Source organism: Erinaceus europaeus, chromosome 7, assembly GCF_950295315.1.
Source record: "Erinaceus europaeus chromosome 7, mEriEur2.1, whole genome shotgun sequence".
Classification (NCBI taxonomy): domain Eukaryota; kingdom Metazoa; phylum Chordata; class Mammalia; order Eulipotyphla; family Erinaceidae; genus Erinaceus; species Erinaceus europaeus.
Window position 1 is genome coordinate 128,725,260 of NC_080168.1, and position 17,004 is coordinate 128,742,263.

At 41.4% G+C, this 17,004-nt stretch overlaps 1 protein-coding gene across 2 annotated transcripts in view; it reads right to left on the reverse strand.

The window, feature by feature from the left end:
• CCDC38 (coiled-coil domain containing 38) overlaps nt 1-17,004 on the reverse strand; it is a 56,291-nt gene that overhangs the window by 8,119 nt on the left and 31,168 nt on the right. For both annotated transcript variants that reach the window (XM_060195574.1, XM_060195573.1), the window contains exons 10-13: nt 15,635-15,695; nt 12,727-12,796; nt 11,742-11,893; nt 9,837-9,972 (exon numbers count right to left, since the gene is read on the reverse strand). In XM_060195574.1, coding sequence (XP_060051557.1) covers nt 9,837-9,972; nt 11,742-11,893; nt 12,727-12,796; nt 15,635-15,695 — 419 coding nt within the window. The remainder of the gene's footprint in view (nt 1-9,836; nt 9,973-11,741; nt 11,894-12,726; nt 12,797-15,634; nt 15,696-17,004) is intronic.

Consider the following 17,004-nt stretch of genomic DNA (forward strand, 5'->3'; position numbering starts at 1 on the left):
CAATAAATAAGCAAAATGTAAAAAAAAAAAAAAAGTAGAGGGGCAACATACTATAAAAGAGAAACGTGAAGGAGAAAAATAAATTCTATGTGCCATAAAGTTACTTTTTCTCTCTAAATATAACATTTTCTATAACATCTTTCTTTTAGAAAACTTTATTTTTTGACTTTTATTTTTACCTCTTTTTTTTTTTTTCTTGTAGAGAGAGAGCAGAACACAGCTATGTTATATATGGTCTGGGAATGAACCCAGGGACTCATACATACAAGTATGTCCTCTGCCACTGAACCACCTCCCCATGCCAGAAAATTTTAGAAATACAAAGCAATATAAAAGTAATTTCAGGGGAGCAGCAGCAGCTGTGTTTCTCTCATCTACTTTCCTGGGTCAAAAGGAGACCACCTGGGACTGCAACAAGGCAGGACTAGAATGACTACAGGAACCCACCAGACCACCGGTGAGTGCAAATACATGTGACTCATGGGCAGGGAGGAGCCTAGGGAGAGATTGAGTGGCTGCTAACAGTCCAGCAGTTTACCAGTTGAGGCACCACCTCCAGTCTGTTTCACTGCTGAAGGGAGGAGAGGACTCCCCTAAGACTCACCAAATGCAACTGTGAGTCTCCACTGCTACTGCCCTCAGAGGCTGGAGCAGCAGGGGGGAGGCCCTGTGCTGACATCTGGGAATAGAGAACTGACCAGGAAACTCAGGAGAAGAGCTACACCTTGGTGGCCTAGCAGTGGGGCTATATAGTGGGAGCCTTTCCACATTGTTCTCCTGATGAGAACATGGTAAATAAATGCCTCAGAACCTACAGATTATAAATGGGCCTTGTTTAGAAACTCACACAGTACAGCAGTGCTGCCTGGCTTGGCAGAGAAGCTGAGTTGAGCCTGGGGCTTTGGATCCTTGGGGTGTGAGAGTCTCTTTGCATAACCACTGTGCTATCTCTCCACCACCCTGCTTTATCTTTTGGTCAGCATGAGTAATTAAGTTAAGAAGCCTACTTATAGTTTAAAAGCCCTCAGGTTCCCCTAGCTTACAGGGAAGAAAAAGAACTAAAAAGGCTTTTAACAGGCTTTGTGTTCCAACTCAGGGGTTCAAATACTATTGAAACAACTGTCAATTTCCACAACTATGGACTCTTTAAATAACTTACTTAGACACAAGTCAATCCAGGCAAGAGTGATCAGTAATTTGAAAAGTACTGAGAGAGGGAACTCATAACATACTATATAAAGTGGTTAAACCAACAAGAAGAAATATTGAAGAAATGAACCAAGACAAGAGTCCAGCTAAAAGCCCCACAAAGGTTGAGCCACAAAATAGTAAGGTTAACATCCAAATGCTTGTTCAGGAAATAACCACAGGAATAAGTAAAGAGTTTGAAAGAATTGTCATCAGAAATGCAGAAACAACAAATGAGACTCTGGAAGAGAACACTAACTATCTCAAGGTTATTAGCTGAAAGCTGAAATAGCTGAGCTAAGAACACAACTAGCTGAACAAGCTAAAACAGTAGCAGAATAGGGTAACAAAATATATGGAACTCCAGAAAATAGTACAGGGGAGAGAGGAGAAGACAGAATTAGCAAGATTGAGGATGAATTAGAGACAACTAAAAAAGTAAGAGATCTCAAAAAAGAGATTAAGAGATTCTGAAAACAACAGAGACCTATGGGATGACTTCAAAAGAAAGAATACACGCATTATTGGCTTCGCAGAGGAAGAGACTGAGGGGAAGAAAGCATTCTCCAGGACGTACTAGATGAGAACTCCTCTAGACAATATAAAAGACATAAAGGTTCAAGAAGCCCAGAGGGTCCCAAACAGAATTAACCCAGACTTAAAGACACCAAGACACATCTTATTTAAAATGGAAAGGAATAAGGATAAAGAAAGGACCCTGAAGGCTGCAAGAGAAAAAAGAGTCACCTACAGAGGAAAACCCATAAGATTAGCAGCAGACTTCTCCACACAAACACTACAGGCCAGAAGAGAATGGCAAGATATCTATCGAGTGCTCAATGAGAAATGCTTTCAACCAAGACTACTGTATCCTGCTAGACTGTCATTCAGACTAGATGGAGGCATCAAAACCTTCTCAGACAAGCAACAGTTGAAAGAATCAACTATCACAAGCCTGCCCTGAAAGAAGTTCTGAAAGGTCTCTTATAAACAGTCAGACCACCGTAAATAGGCCATATATCAGAGCACTCTAAAACTCTAGAAGAATGGTGTTAAAATATCTTCAATCAACAAGGGCAACAAAAAAAGAATAAATAAAAAAAACTTCAATCTATGATATCAATAAATGTCAATGGCCTGAATTTACCTATTAAAAGGCACAGAGTAGGAAGATGGATCAGAAAACACAACCCAACTATATGCTGTCTACAGGAAACCCACCCAACTCAACAAGACAAACACAGACTCAAAGTGAAAGGATGGAAAACTATCATACAAGCCAATGGCCCACAAAATGGGCAGGAACAGCTATTCTCTATCTGAGATGATAGACTAAAAGAAATAAAATTTTAAAAGATTGGGATGGACATTACCTAATGCTTAGAGGATCAGTCAACTAAGAGGACTTAACAATTATTAACATCTATGTACCCAATGAGAAGCCATCTAAACACATCAAACATCTACTGAAAGAGTTGCAGCACTGTATTAACAGCAACTCAGTCATAGTAGGGGACTTCAACACCCCACTCTCTCAACTGGACAGATCATCCAGGCAGAAAATCAATAAAGAAATGAGGGAGCTAAATGAGGAGATAGATAAACTAGAACTATTGGACATTTTCAGAGTCATTCATCCCAAAAAACTGGAATATACATTCTACTCAAGTCCAGATGGGTCATTCTCAAGGATAGACCATATGTTAGGCCACAGAGACAACATCAGCAAATTCAAGAGCACTAAAATCATCCCAAGCATCTTCTCAGACCACAGTGGAATTAAACTAAAACCAAGTGCGGTTTATCCCAGGGATGGAAGGTTGGTTTAATATATGTAAATCAATCAATGTGATCCAAATCATCAATAAAAACAAGACCAAAAACCACATGGTCATATCAAGAGATGCAGAGAAAGCCTTTGACAAAATACAACATCCCTTTATGATCAAAACACTACAAAAAAAGGAGAATAGATGTAAAATTCCTGAAGATAGTGGAATCTATATATAGCAAACCTACAGCCAACATCATACTCAATGGTGAAAAACTGGAAACATTTCCCCTCAGATCAGGTAGTAGACAGGGCTGCCCACTATCACCATTACTATTCAACATAGTGTTGAAAGTTCTTGCCATAGCAATCAGGCAGGAGCAAGGAATTAAAGGCATACAGATTGGAAGAGAAGTCAAACTCTCCCTATTTGCAGATGACATGATAGTATACATAGAAAAACCTAAGGAATCCAGCAAGAAGCTTCTGGAAATCATCAGGCAATACAGGAAGGTGTCAGGCTACAAAATTAACATTCAAAAGTCAGTGGCATTCCTCTATCCAAACACTAAGTTAGAAGAACATGAAATCCAGAAATCAGTTTCTTTTACTATAGCAATAAAACAATAAAATATCTAGGAATAAACCTAACCAAATAAGTGAAAGATTTGTATACTGAAAATTATGCATCACTACTCAAGGAAACTGAAAAAGACACAAAGAAGTGGAAAGATATTCCACATTCATGGGTTGGAAGAATTAACATCATCAAAATGAATATACTCCCCAGAGCCATATATAAATTTAATGCTATCCCCATCAAGATCCCAACCACATTTTTTAGAAGAATAGAACGAATGCTACCAATGTTTATCTGGAACCAGAAAAGACCTAGAATTGCCAGTCTTGAAAAGAACAGAACTACAGGCATCACACTCCCAGACCTCAGATTGTATTATAGGGCCATTGTAATCAAAACTGCTTGGTACTGGGACATGAATTGACACACTGACAAGTGGAATAGAACTGAGAGCCCAGGGAGTCTGGCGGTAGCACAGCGGGTTAAATGCACGTGGTGCAAAGCCAAAGGACTGGCCTATGGATCCCGGTTCGAGCCGCGGCTCCCCATCTTCAGGGGAGTCTCTTTACAGGTGGTGAAGCAGGTCTCCAGGTGTCTGTCTTTCTCTCCCCGTCTGTCTCTCCTTCCTCTCTCCATTTCTCCCTGTCCTAACAACGACGCCATCAACAACAACAATATCTACAACAATAAAACAAGGGCAACAAAAGGCAATACATAAATAAATATTAAAAAAAAAAAGAATTGAGAGCCCAGAAATAACCTCCTACACCTATGGACATCCAAATCTTTGACAAAGGTTCCAGACTATTAAAAGGGGGGAAGATGAAATTCCTCAACAAATCATGTTGGAAAAATTGGGTTGAAACATGCAGAAGAATGAAACTGAACCACTCTATTTCACCAAACACAGAAGTAAATTGCAAGTGGATCAAGGTCTTGGATGTTAGATCAGAACCTATCAGATATTCAGAGGAAAATATTAGCAGATCTCTTTTCCGCATACATTTTAAAGACATCTTCAATGAAATGAATACAATTACAAAGAAGACTAAGGCAAGTGACAGCAAAGGATCTGGGTTCCAGCCCCTATCTCTCCACCTGCAGGGGAGTCGCTTGACAGGCAGTGAAGCAGGTCTGCAGGTGTCTGTCCTTCTCTCCCCCTCTCTGTCTTCCCCTCCTCTCTCCATTTCTCTCTGTCCTACCCAACAATGACATCAACAACAGTAAGAACTACAACAGTAAAACAATAAGGCCAACAAAGGAAATAAATAAATATTTAAAAATTTTTAAAAAGAGTAAGGCAAGTATAAACCTATGGGACTACATCAAATTAAAAAGCTTCTGCACGGGAGTCGGATGGTAGCGAAGCGGGTTAAGCGCAGGTGGCGCAAAGCGCAGGGACCAGTGTCAGGATCCCAGTTCGAGCCCTCAGCTCCCCACCTGCAGAGGAGTTGCTTGACAGGCGGTGAAGCTGGTCTGCAGGTGTCTGTCGTTCTCTCCCCCTCTCTGTCTTCGCCTCCTCTCTCCATTTCCCTCTGTCCTATCCAACAATGAAGACAGACAACCATACTAACTACAACAATAAAACAAGGGCAACAAAAAAGGAATAAATAAATATTAAAAAGAAAAGAAAAAAGTAATCTCAAGGGGCAGATAAAGTAATGCTGAAATACGATATGAAAAAAAAAAATAGCATTGAATACAGACCCTGAGAAAAAGGAACTTTCATGTGAGAATGTCTAGCAGCTGATGGGAATTTCTCAAGAAGATTCACATACTCAGCTTGAGAGACGAATGGGCAATGGAGTTTCAAAGGATCTTTTTTTTTTTTTTGCGGGGGGCGGGGGTGACCTTTCCTCCTCTCCCTCTTGTCTCTCTTCCCTTTTGAAGGTTCCCCTGTCAAACGAGAGGAAACACACAAGAAGATAAAAGTTCTGGAAGGAATAAAGCAAGATCAGTTGTAGAGGTAGGATTTGGGAGTGAGATTAAAGAAAAGATTCTTGCTGAGGGGGAAAAAGGGGGGGAGCCTGAGGACCTGGCCCAGTAGAGTTGGAAGGAAGGGCAAGGCTTATAAAGGAGTTGAGCTGTTACTAAGACGTGGGAGGACTTTGGTGTTATCTTTGGGAGGTAGGAGGGTGGAGAGACGGAACTTTTGTGGTGGGCGTAGTGTGGGAGTGTACATTGTAATCTTATAATCTTGTGACAGACTGCTAATATTCAATTTTTAATCATGAGTTGAGGCTTAGAGCTGCTCCCGACAGAGCAGCCCACTATCAGTCCAATTCCCAGAGCGGCCACCAGATGGCAGGCCCTGCACCTCCCCGGAGGGGCTGCGGGAGCTTCTGCTTTCATCAGTGCACTGGGTTATTTATTGCAGAAGACTAAACACAGGGGAAAACTTCGGATGCCTTCCACACCGCTAACTGGGAAGTGATCTGACCTGCTTAGGAGGAATAATTACCAAAACTGGGTAGAAAAGAGAGGAGAGTTGGTGACATGTCTTTTAAAACTCCAACTTGGGAGTCGGTGGCGCAAAGCACAAGGACCGGCATAAGGATCCCGGTTCGAGCCCCCGGCTCCCCACCTGCAGGGGAGTCGCTTCACAGGCGGTGAAGCAGGTCTGCAGGTGTCTGTCTCTCTCTCCTCCTCTCTGTCTTCCCCTCCTCTCTCCATTTCTCTCTGTCCTGTCCAACAACGACGACATCAATAACAACAACAATTAAAAAAAAAAGACATTTTTAATTTGGTGCCCTACTCCGGTGCCTTCCCTTTTTATCTTTCAATTCACAGATATTACTTTTATAATAAAATACAAATATTAGCATATTAGCATTACAAATGCCATTAACTATTTCTCTTACTCTCTAAAGTGCAGCTAACTTACCCCACTATGAGAAGATAGAAACAGGCCGGATTGGCCTGCCAACACCCAAGTCTATCAGAGAAGTGATTACAGTGAGTCTGTACTTGTAATCCATGTTACTTTCTGTCGTGCGCTCTCTCAGTTGAACTGAGTCGGCTCCCAGAACAAAGAATAGTGAAGCTGAAAATGAATGAGTTCTGCAGACTCAACAATGGAAGAGCGCATGTTATGTTTGGTTTCACGCCTGGTGCGACTCGATGCTACACACAAGAGGCCGTGGTAAAAGAACACAGGTATGGCAAATGCATGGCATTCGTCCATTTATGTCAAGTTCCACACTGAAAGTGATTTGATGGTAGGGGGAGTCAGGACCGAGGTCCTTTTTAAAGGGTTGCAGAGACTGGAAGGGGGAGGGGGTGAAGAGGACTTCTGGGGGTGCAGCTAGTGGTCTAGCTTTTCATGGGGGGCCCGTTCAGTTCATCCAGTGTGTTCTCCTTGAGGAAGCTGCTGCTGAGATCTGACTCGTGCACCTTTCAGTAGTATTACATTATGCTTGGGTTTTAAGATCGTTTTCAAAGTAAAGTATAAGTCAAGAGAAATGTTTTTAGGAGTTAGTAGTATAGAAGTTTTGTAAGAATGAATCATTCAGTGCGCAGCTATAGATCCAGAGTAATTGATACGTTATGGATAGCAAGACCAGGTGTATTCATGCTTACTTCCATGTCTAAGATATGCTTTGTGCACATTGAAATGTGAAGAGATTGGGCAGGGGGAAGCAGAGACATTTTCCCCATCAGTCTTCCTGCTCTGTCTTGCCTTCTCCACCCCAGCACTTCACCTCTAAGACACTGAACCCCATCTCCCCGTACTGTGCAGTGTATCAATATCAAGGTTATACACACGACTGAAATTGTACTCTTTTAAAATGCAATTGTCGCAAAGCACAAAGACCAGCATAAGGATCCCGGTTCGAACCCTGGCTCCCCACCTGCAGGGGAGTCGCTTCACAGGTGGTGAAGCAGGTCTGCAGGTGTCTGTCTTTCTCTCCTCTTCTCTGTCTCCCCCTCCCTCTCTCCATTTCTCTCTGTCCTATCCAACAACAACAACAACAATAATAACTACAACAATAAAACAACAAGGGCAACAAAAGGGAAAAAATAAATAAAATAAATATAAAAATAAAATGCGATTGTTAGATCATTTCTACCCTACTGCTTTAGGCTCTGGTTGCCTTAATGTGTGTATTGAGGGGACTGAGCGATGGCATATCCAGTTGAGTGCACATGTTACAATGCACAAGGACTCAGGTTCAAGCCCCCAGTCCTCACTTTCAGAAGCGGAAGCGTTGCAAGTGGTGAAGCAGTGCTGTAGCTGTCTTTCTTTCTCTCTTCCTTTCTGTTCCCTCTTAATTTCTGTCACTATCCAATGAATTTTTTTTAAAATAAGAGTATGTATTGAAAATACTTCCCTCCCCCTTTTCAAAGCTTCTCTGAACTTGAATGAAAGGGGATTGGTAGGGTGAGGAAGGGAGATACCACTGACACTCATCAGACATTTTTGGTGTCATTCAACTTCAGAATTCTTTAAAAACAGAGTTGAATGCTGGAATCAGCTCAAGTGTCCATCAGCAGATAAAGAGATCAACAAAATGCAGCATATACATATAAAACTTTCAGTTATACAGTGAAATGAAATCTGACACATGCTAGAACATAGGTGAACCTGGAATGTATTGTGTTGAATGAAACAAGCCAGGCAGCTACTGTATGACTCCCATTTGCATGAGGCCCCCAAATAGGCAAATTTATAGAGATAAAAGATAGAATACAGCTTTCTGGAGGCAGGAGAAGGGGGGAAGGGAATTCCTTTTTTTTAAATATGTTTTAAAATTTTTTATTGGATAGATACAAATCAAGAGAATGGAGGGACAGAGAAAGAGAGACACCTGCAGTCCTGCTTCACCACTCATGAAGCTTTTTCCCCTGCAGGTGGGGACCAGGGGCTTGAACCTGGGTCCTTATGCACTGTAATGTGTGCACTCAACCAGGTGCACCACCACCTGGCCCCGGAAGGGAATTATTCTATTATGACTACAGTGTTCTATTTGCAGTGATGGAAAATTCTGTCAATAGATGTGGTAAAAGTGTACAAACATATATACTTTATATCACGAAATTATATGCTTAAAGTGGTTAGATAGTAAGTTTTATGTTACTTTTTCCACAGTTAAAAAAAAAATTGGTTTTAAGAGGCCAGCACTAAAGAACTGAAAGGTAACTAGGTTACACTTCTTATTCTAGCTGTATATAACCCTAACCTCTCCAACCTCAGGAGAGAAAGAGACAAAGAGATAGGAACCATAACCAGTTTTCCTTTTTTTTTTTTTTTACCCATCTATTAGTAGGACACTCAGCATCTTAGAGTTCCCCAAACCGACCTCTAATTGAAAATCAAGTTCCTAACTATCAGTGTGTCATCAGCTTCACATATTACCTTAGCTTTACTTGTTTTTAAAATTAGTTTATTTTTTGAAAGAGAGAGAAGAGAAGCCACAGCACTGATCTGCTCGAGCATATTTGTTACTGGGGATTAAACCCAGGGCCACAGACAAGTCCTGTGATCTACCTATGGGCGACTGCCCCTGCTGCTAGCTTTGAATTTTGATTTCATTTGAGATTTGGTTTAAAACATAGAAACGGGCTGGGAAGACAGTATAATAGTTATGTAAATGACTTTCATGCCTGAGGCTCTGAGGTCCTGAGTTCAGTCTCTAAGACCACCACAAGCAGGAGCTGAGCAGTGCTCTGGTATCTATCTCTGTATCTTTCTCTCATTAAAATAAATGAAAATATCTAATACATAAATAACAAGGAAACCAACCTTAGCTGCGGTTTGTTCTGGTCTGGAGACTAACTGAATCACTCATTCAACAAACATTTATTGAACACCTTAACTTTAAGAGGCCATGAACTTAGCTAGTTAGGAAGAGCCAACAGCTCCTGCCCTTGAGAGGTTTGCATCTAGCCGCGAGAGACAGAGCATGAACACATTATATACTGTGTTTGTCGTGAGTGTGCTGATAGTGAATCTATCTGTAGCAAGCTCAGTGCTGGACAGATACCTTATGTTGATTCTATGCTTTCTCACATCACTCAGATTATTACTAAAATAACCCCAGAGAGTAAACTACTTCATAAGGAAATGTATTTGTAGGGGAAACAATCTCCACATGTTAGTAACATTTAGAGCAAGAGTTTTAGAGAAACCCAGTGCCAACTTGAATGCTTCCCATCTACCATATAAGTTGGTGACTACATGCCATGGTTGACCTGGGTCTTTTTTTGCTTTCATTCTTCCCAAAGCTTAGTGCATAGGAATACAAGTCACTATTACCACAAGCCAAAATCAAATCACCACAGGCAAAGAATGATTACCTGAGAATCTGAGTTAAACTCTCCAAAATTAAATAGCCTAGATCTTAATTCCAGTTCTGCAGCTTTCTCTTCTTCTCTCAAACAGCTCGCCCTGAGCAGTTCCTTCTGCTCCACAATAAACTCTATGTTGCCGTTTCTGTTGCGAAAGGAGAAAGAGACCCTTGTCTGTAACTTGTGATTTAGTAAATCAAGAACCATCAGGCAGAAACTTTAAAACTCTTTTCAGACCATGTGTCAGCGTCTTATGTCTAGCAAACCAAATACAAGTTGTTGTTTTTTTTCTTTTTAGAAATAATTTTATTTGTGAAGGCATTAATAATTTATTGTATAACTGTTGCCACATGAGTACAACTTCTCATCTTCCTTTAAGAGATGTCTGCAGAACTCTTCCAACACCAAGCTCAGGTCCTTTTCAGCCATCGTGCACCAGGATCCGGGTCCCTGTTCTGCCTTCTCCTTCCCCCTCCTTCCCCAGAGTCCTTAGCATTGGTGCGGTGACAAGCTTAAATTTTAAAGCATTGCCTAAGTTCATACAAACTTTCAGGTTAAAATGAGAAAAGTATTTTTAGCTTCAATCAGAAATCATTTTCTTTCCTTCTCCTTTTTTCGTTTCCCAAGAACCCAAATTGTGACCCCATCTAGGTGAATTTCTAGGTGACCTCATCACCTAGAAATTCTGATACATGTCTTCTAGTGAGAGATTCTAACTAGATCCATTTTTCCTGTTCAACTATATCCATCTTGAACCCCCATATTAGATTGTCATGGGGCGGGGGTGGGGGGGACACCATATGCTCTGAGGATGCGGACAGGAGACATGGATTGAAAGCATAACGTAGTCAGGACTGGTGACTGTGACATGATATCTAGGCTCTTGACTTCTGAACACGTTAATTTGTCTTTCAGGTTAATGTGGTTTGACCTACAGTTTGAAAAGATTTCTATCTTCTCACCCAGAAAATTGTACTGAAGAGGGCTCTCCACATTTTTGTAGATATAAAGATCTATTCTCTATAACTCTAAACTGTTTTTTCAAAATTGCATTAATATGAAATATGAAGAGTACAAAGAAATTTGGTGGCTCATCAAGTCCAGCTGATGATATAATAACCCTGTTATATAAGTATGGACATTACTAAATGGTGTGCTTTTTTAGTATTATTATTTTTATCAGAGCTCTACTCAGCTCTGGCTTATGGTAGTGCTGAGGATTGAACCTGGGACACTGGAGCCTCATACCTGAAAATCTTTCTGCATACCACTATGCTATCTCTCCAGCCTAAATGATGTGATATTAAAAAAAAAAAAGTTTTGTTGAGAGCCACAGACAAGGAAAATGCATTAATTAGCAGATCATTCAAAGCATGATTCAACTAGCTAGAGGATAGGGTGAAATTGCATTGAATAAAAATGAAGAAATTCCAATTTTTTAAAAACCCTTTAACATATCTTTTTTGTTGTTGTCTCCAAGGCTTTACTACTCTAGGATGACAATTTCAGATAGAAAGACAGAGACAGAGAGACACAGGGAGATAAGGAGAGACACTACAACATGGAAGCTTCCCCCAGTACAGTGAGGGCTGGGCTAGAATCTGGGTCATTCACATGAAAAAGCAAGAGCCCTCCCAAGTGAACTATCCTCCTTGCCATAATGGATTTTTCTTATTATCACTAGATTCCAAGCTAGCAATATATTTTGATAGATAAAAGAGAGTAGAGACACAAGCTAGACTAAAACCATTCTGTTCTGTGTAAATATAACTTCTACCAATGACATCCTGTGCAGGGTGAACTATTATTAATCCGTCCTACCCTAAATTCGGGGAAAACCATGAGAAAGGCCTCATTTGAATGAATTAGACTCCGTGTTTGATTAGAACAAGTCTACATGTTCTAATGACTTACACTTTATCCTGTATAACTTTTTCTCTTTTATTTACATCTTCAAGATTTTCATCTACATCTTGGGAATATTGTACCAAAGTAAGATTTTGCTCTTCCAGTTCTGTGAAGACTTGAAGTAACTCTTCTGGTTCTTTGAAATAAATCTCTGGCTCCTACTCAATCAGTAATGAAGAATATCATTCACTTAAAAATATGCTTTCTACATACATTTAACTTAGCCAGAAAAGCAGTGGACTAAATGAATAATATATCTGCTTGAGAGACACAGGAAGAGAGCCTATTTTTACATGAAAGCTGGCCTTGAAGACACCCCATTTAGGGTGTTGGAGGGAATGAGAAGGAAAGGATAGCAGAAAGAAGAGGGGGGAAGAGGTGAGAAGGATGGGGAAGAGGAAGCAAGTACCAAAGAAAGGCAGGGGAAGAGGAATAGCAGAAAGAAAAAGACAAGATGCTAAATGAAGGTGACTTTTCTATATCCATTTTATTTGCATTTCCCAAAAGGTTAAGAATAACTATTACCTTAAATAAATTTAATTTCTTAAAAGATGACTTGGGGGCAGGGGTAGATAGCATAATAGTTATGCAAATCCTCTGCACCACCATACACCAGACAATATTAATGATATACATACCTGGGAAACACTATCAAAATCACAATCCCTGCCAGAAAATTGTGGAGATTTATTTATTTAGGAGATTGAATTTTTTTCTTTTTTTAATTTTGTTTTTTAATTAATTAATTTATTTACTTATAAAATGGAAACACTGACAAGACCATAGGGTAAGAGGGGTACAGTTCCCGTCACCAGAACTCCGTATCCCATCCCCTCCCCTGATGGCTTTTCTAGTCTTTAACCCTCTGGAAGTATGGACCCAGGGTCATTATGGGGTACAGAAGGTGAGATTTAAATTTTTAAAGAAGAAATAGGCCTCTGTATTTTTTCACCAAACCCAGTATTTGAGTTGAAAAATATAATCTGGTTACCAGATCGTAATCCATGTCATCATCTAAAAGGAATTCAAAGCTGTCTTCAGAACTGACACTTTCAGGTCGACTGAAAGATAAAAGAGTGGGGGGGGGGAGGTCTAGTTTCTGTCAATAAAGTTGCTTTCATTCTAAATCATTTTTGGAACCTAACTGTAATACATTTCTTTGGAATAACTTTTTAAGGAAATGTTGATTACAGAAACCAGTAGATATTACAAGCATATAAAGAATTCAGATATTCTTCTAGATCGGGCGACATACACCAAGAGACCACAGGCTAGGGCCACACTATAAAGTCCCAATGATTTAAGTTCTTTAAAAAGAAATCCATGACAGTCCACAGTGGTCCCCTTTAGTGCAATCCTGAGAAGCTACACATGTGACCTAGTGCACAAAACAAAATCTCTACCCTGAATAATGCAGTATGTGTCTTTAAAAAAAAAAAAAAAAGACAGGAAACCCGGACTCTGTTTATGCGATACTGCTAAATGGTCTTCTCAACAGTATTTGTCTGCTTTATTTATGTCTGAGAGAAAGAGAAAAAGAAAAAGAACCTCTCACACTGTAAGGCATGCACTCTACTAGGTGAGCTATCTCCTGACCCTAATATTTGTCTTTTTAAGGAAAAAAAGTACATATTTTAGATTTTGCTTTTTAAAATACCTTCCAGGGGGTCGGGCGGTGGTGCACCAGGTTAAGTGCACATAGTACAAAGCACAAGGATCCCAGTTGGAGTCCCTGGCTCCCCACATGCAGGGGGGTCATTTCACAATGGGTGAAGCAGGTCCCCCTCTCTATCTCTCCCTCCCTCAATTTCTCTGTCCTATCCAATGGGGGAGAGGGGAAAAATGGCCTCCAGGAGCAGTGGATTTGTAGTGTAGTGCAGGCACTGAGCCCCAGCAATAACCCTGGAGGCAAAAATGAATAAATAAGTAAATCAATCAATCAATAAAATATCTTCTGTGGCCTGGGAGGTGGCTCAGTGGATAAAGCATTAGGCTCTCAAGCATGAGGTCCTGAGTTCAATCCCCAGCAGCAAATATGCCAGCGTGATGTCTGGTTCTTTCTCTCCTATTTTTCCCATCAATCAATAAATAAAATCATATATATCTTGCATACACTGAGCCCCAGCAATAACTCTGTAGGCAAATATATAGTGATAATTTGATATCAATTTGAGTTGATATTTGTTCATGTTGAGTTGGAAGGGGTCAAAATGCCTTTCTGCCCTTCACACAATTGAAAATTAAATGTGCAAAATAGGAATGACGGCGGCAGGAGCAGACTATCTGGGAAACGTATCTTGAGAAAGTATTGGATGTGCTGCCCGCCCCTTTCTTCTCTTGGATTCAGTGACATATGGCTTCCTTCCTTCCCCTTTCTCTCTCTCTCTCTTTCTCTCTCTCTTTCTCTCTCTCTCCCTCCTTCCCTCCTGCTCTCCCTCCCTCTCTTCTTTCCTTTAAGATTTTATTTATTAAGAGAAACGGGGAGGAACTACATATCAACTCTGGTACATGTGCTGCTGGGAATCCAGCTTGGGACCTCATGCTTGAGAGTCAATGCTTTACTCACTGTGCCACTTCCCGGACTGCTGACATATGACCTCCTCTCGCCTCCTCCCTTCCTTTCTCTCTCTCCCTTCTGTTCCCTTTCTTTCTTTCTTTCTTTCTTTCTTTCTTTCTTTCTTTCTTTCTTTCTTTCTTTCTCTCTCTCTCTCTCTTTCTTCCCTTCCCCTTCCTTCCTTCCTTCCTTCCTTCCTTCCTTCCTTCCTTCCTTCCTTCCTTCCTTCCTTCTTGGTTAGAGACAGCCAGAAATTGAGAGGGGGGAGACAGAGAGGAAGCTAGATAGATACATGCAGCACTGCTCCACCACTCACAAAGCTTTCTCCCTACAGGCAGGGACTGGGGGCTCAAACCTGGGCCCTTGCTCAGTGTAACATGTGCTCAACCTGCTGCACCACTGCCCAGCCTGTGGCATTCAAGTCAATGTTTTATTTCTTCTTTTTTTTTTTTAACATTTTATATATTTACTAATGAGAAAGATAAGAGGAAAGAGAGAAAGAATCAGACATCACTTTGGCACATGTGCTGCTGGGGGTCACACTCTGGACCTCATGCGTGACAGACAGTCCGGCGTTTTCTCCACTGAGTCCCCTCCCAGACCACTGCGGTCAATGTTTTCCATCTTTGTGAAGCTCCTGCCGCCTTTTGGGTTGTCCCTTCCCCCCTTACATCAATATCTGTGATCCCTCCGTTGTTCTGCCTTCTCACAGTGCCCGATCTTTTGGAGGTGGTCTCATTCATAGACTCATGCATTGCGGCTGATAGGCTGATGACTCCCACCTCTCAAGATAGAGGGGAAAGAAAGTCATTGCAAATAGCAGTGGAAGGCACTCTCAAAGAATGCAGGGAGATCTGGGAGAGCTTGTACCACCCAGGATCACATAGAAACATCAACCATGACTGCCAATATCCAGTGGGTAAGTAATGGTGTGTACGAAAGGATAGATAAGAATTATCTGGGGCGCTGGGCAGTAGTGCAGTGGGTTAAGTGCACCTGGTGCGAAGCCCGAGGACCAGCATAAGGATCCCAATTAGAGCCGCTGGCTCCTCACCTGCAGGGAGATCACTTCACAAGCAGTGAAGCAGGTCTGCAGGTGTCTTTCCCCCACTCTGTCTTCCCCTCCTCTCTTGATTTCTTTCTGTCCTATCCAATAACAACAACAGCTATAACAACAACAACAAGGGCAACAAAATGGGAAATATGGCCCAGGAGCCGTGGATTTGTGGTGCAGGCACCAAGCCCCAGAGATAACCCTAGAGGCAAAAAAAAAAAAAAAAAGCTATCTGGTTAAAAAAATATAACGTTTATAATTCCAAGAGAGTTAGCCAAGTTTGTACTGTACTTTGATAAACCTGAATTCTTATTCTTTAGGAAGAAGGTAGACTTTCTGAAGTTTTGTTTGGCTGTTCCAAATGTCCAGGCGAAGTCCATGTCATCGTTGATGGTGAAAGTGAAAAGAAAGAGTATGTCGTTAGAGAGAAGTCCTTGTTATTAAATGCAAGGTCATTTATATTTTTCATACACGGCTGCGCCCATTACTTTTCAAAATTAACTAATGGAATGGTCATTGAGAGTTGAGGAGATAGTATAGTGGTTAAAAGAGGGTTTCATGCCTGAGGCACCAGAGGTCTTGAGTTCAATCCCCAGCACCATCATAAACCTAATCTGAGCAGTGCTCTGGTTAAAAAATAATAAATAAATAAATGATAAAATAAAAGTTGACTAGAATGTGCAGCTCTCAGGACTAGGCTATGGTGTATCTGGCAGAGCGCATATGTCATCCTGAGCAAGGATCTCAGTTCAGGTCTTCGGTTCCCACTTGCAGGGAAGAAACTTTATGAGTGGTTCAGTGCTGCAGGCGTCTCTTTTCCTCTCTCCCTCTTTCTTATCCCTTCTCTGTCAATTTCTCCCTGTCTGTATTTTTTTAAAACGGCTCCCAGGAGTGGTAGATCCTAGCAAGCACCGAGCCCCAGTGATAACCCTGACGGCGATAAAAAGGGGAAGAAAAGGGATCCTACTAAAATATCCTGCTAAAATAGGGATTATTATGCTTACATAAAACATGGAAGGCTCCCTGACTACATGTTACCTGGGGGTATACAATCTATATCACGGTTTGATTTTTCCCTATTCCTATTAAAAACAAAACACTAGAGCACTGCTCAGCTCTGGCTCCTGGCAGTGCCTGGAACGGAACTGGGACCTTGGGTGCCTCAGGGATGAGAGTCTGTTGCACTACTGTTGGTGCTATCTCCTCAACCCCTAGCCCTACTGTTCTTTGTAGCCATGGTCACTTCAGTCACTGCTGGTTGTGAAGAGACCTGTCACTGCTACATACACTTCCCCTCACTTCGGCAGGCACGTGCTTCTCCCCCATCAACATTGGGGCCTGATCCTGGGTAAAACTAGCAGTGGGCAAAATTCGTTTTGGGTGTCTCTGGCCACCGGACCCCTTGCCCTTGTTCCTCCAGGCCGCATTTCCTCGCGCCAGAGCTTTTAGGACTCCCAGCCACTCTTCCTTCCATTCCGCCTCTTCCCATCTTCCACCTGCCAAGTTCCTACTTACTCTCCAAAAGCTACTTCCAGTGAGTTTGCATTGTTATTCTGACATCAGGGTTATTGCTAGGGCTCAGTGAATGCACAACTCCACTGCTCCTGGTAGCTCTTTAAACAGAGGATGAGAGATAGAGTGGGAAAAAAAAGAGACAGAGA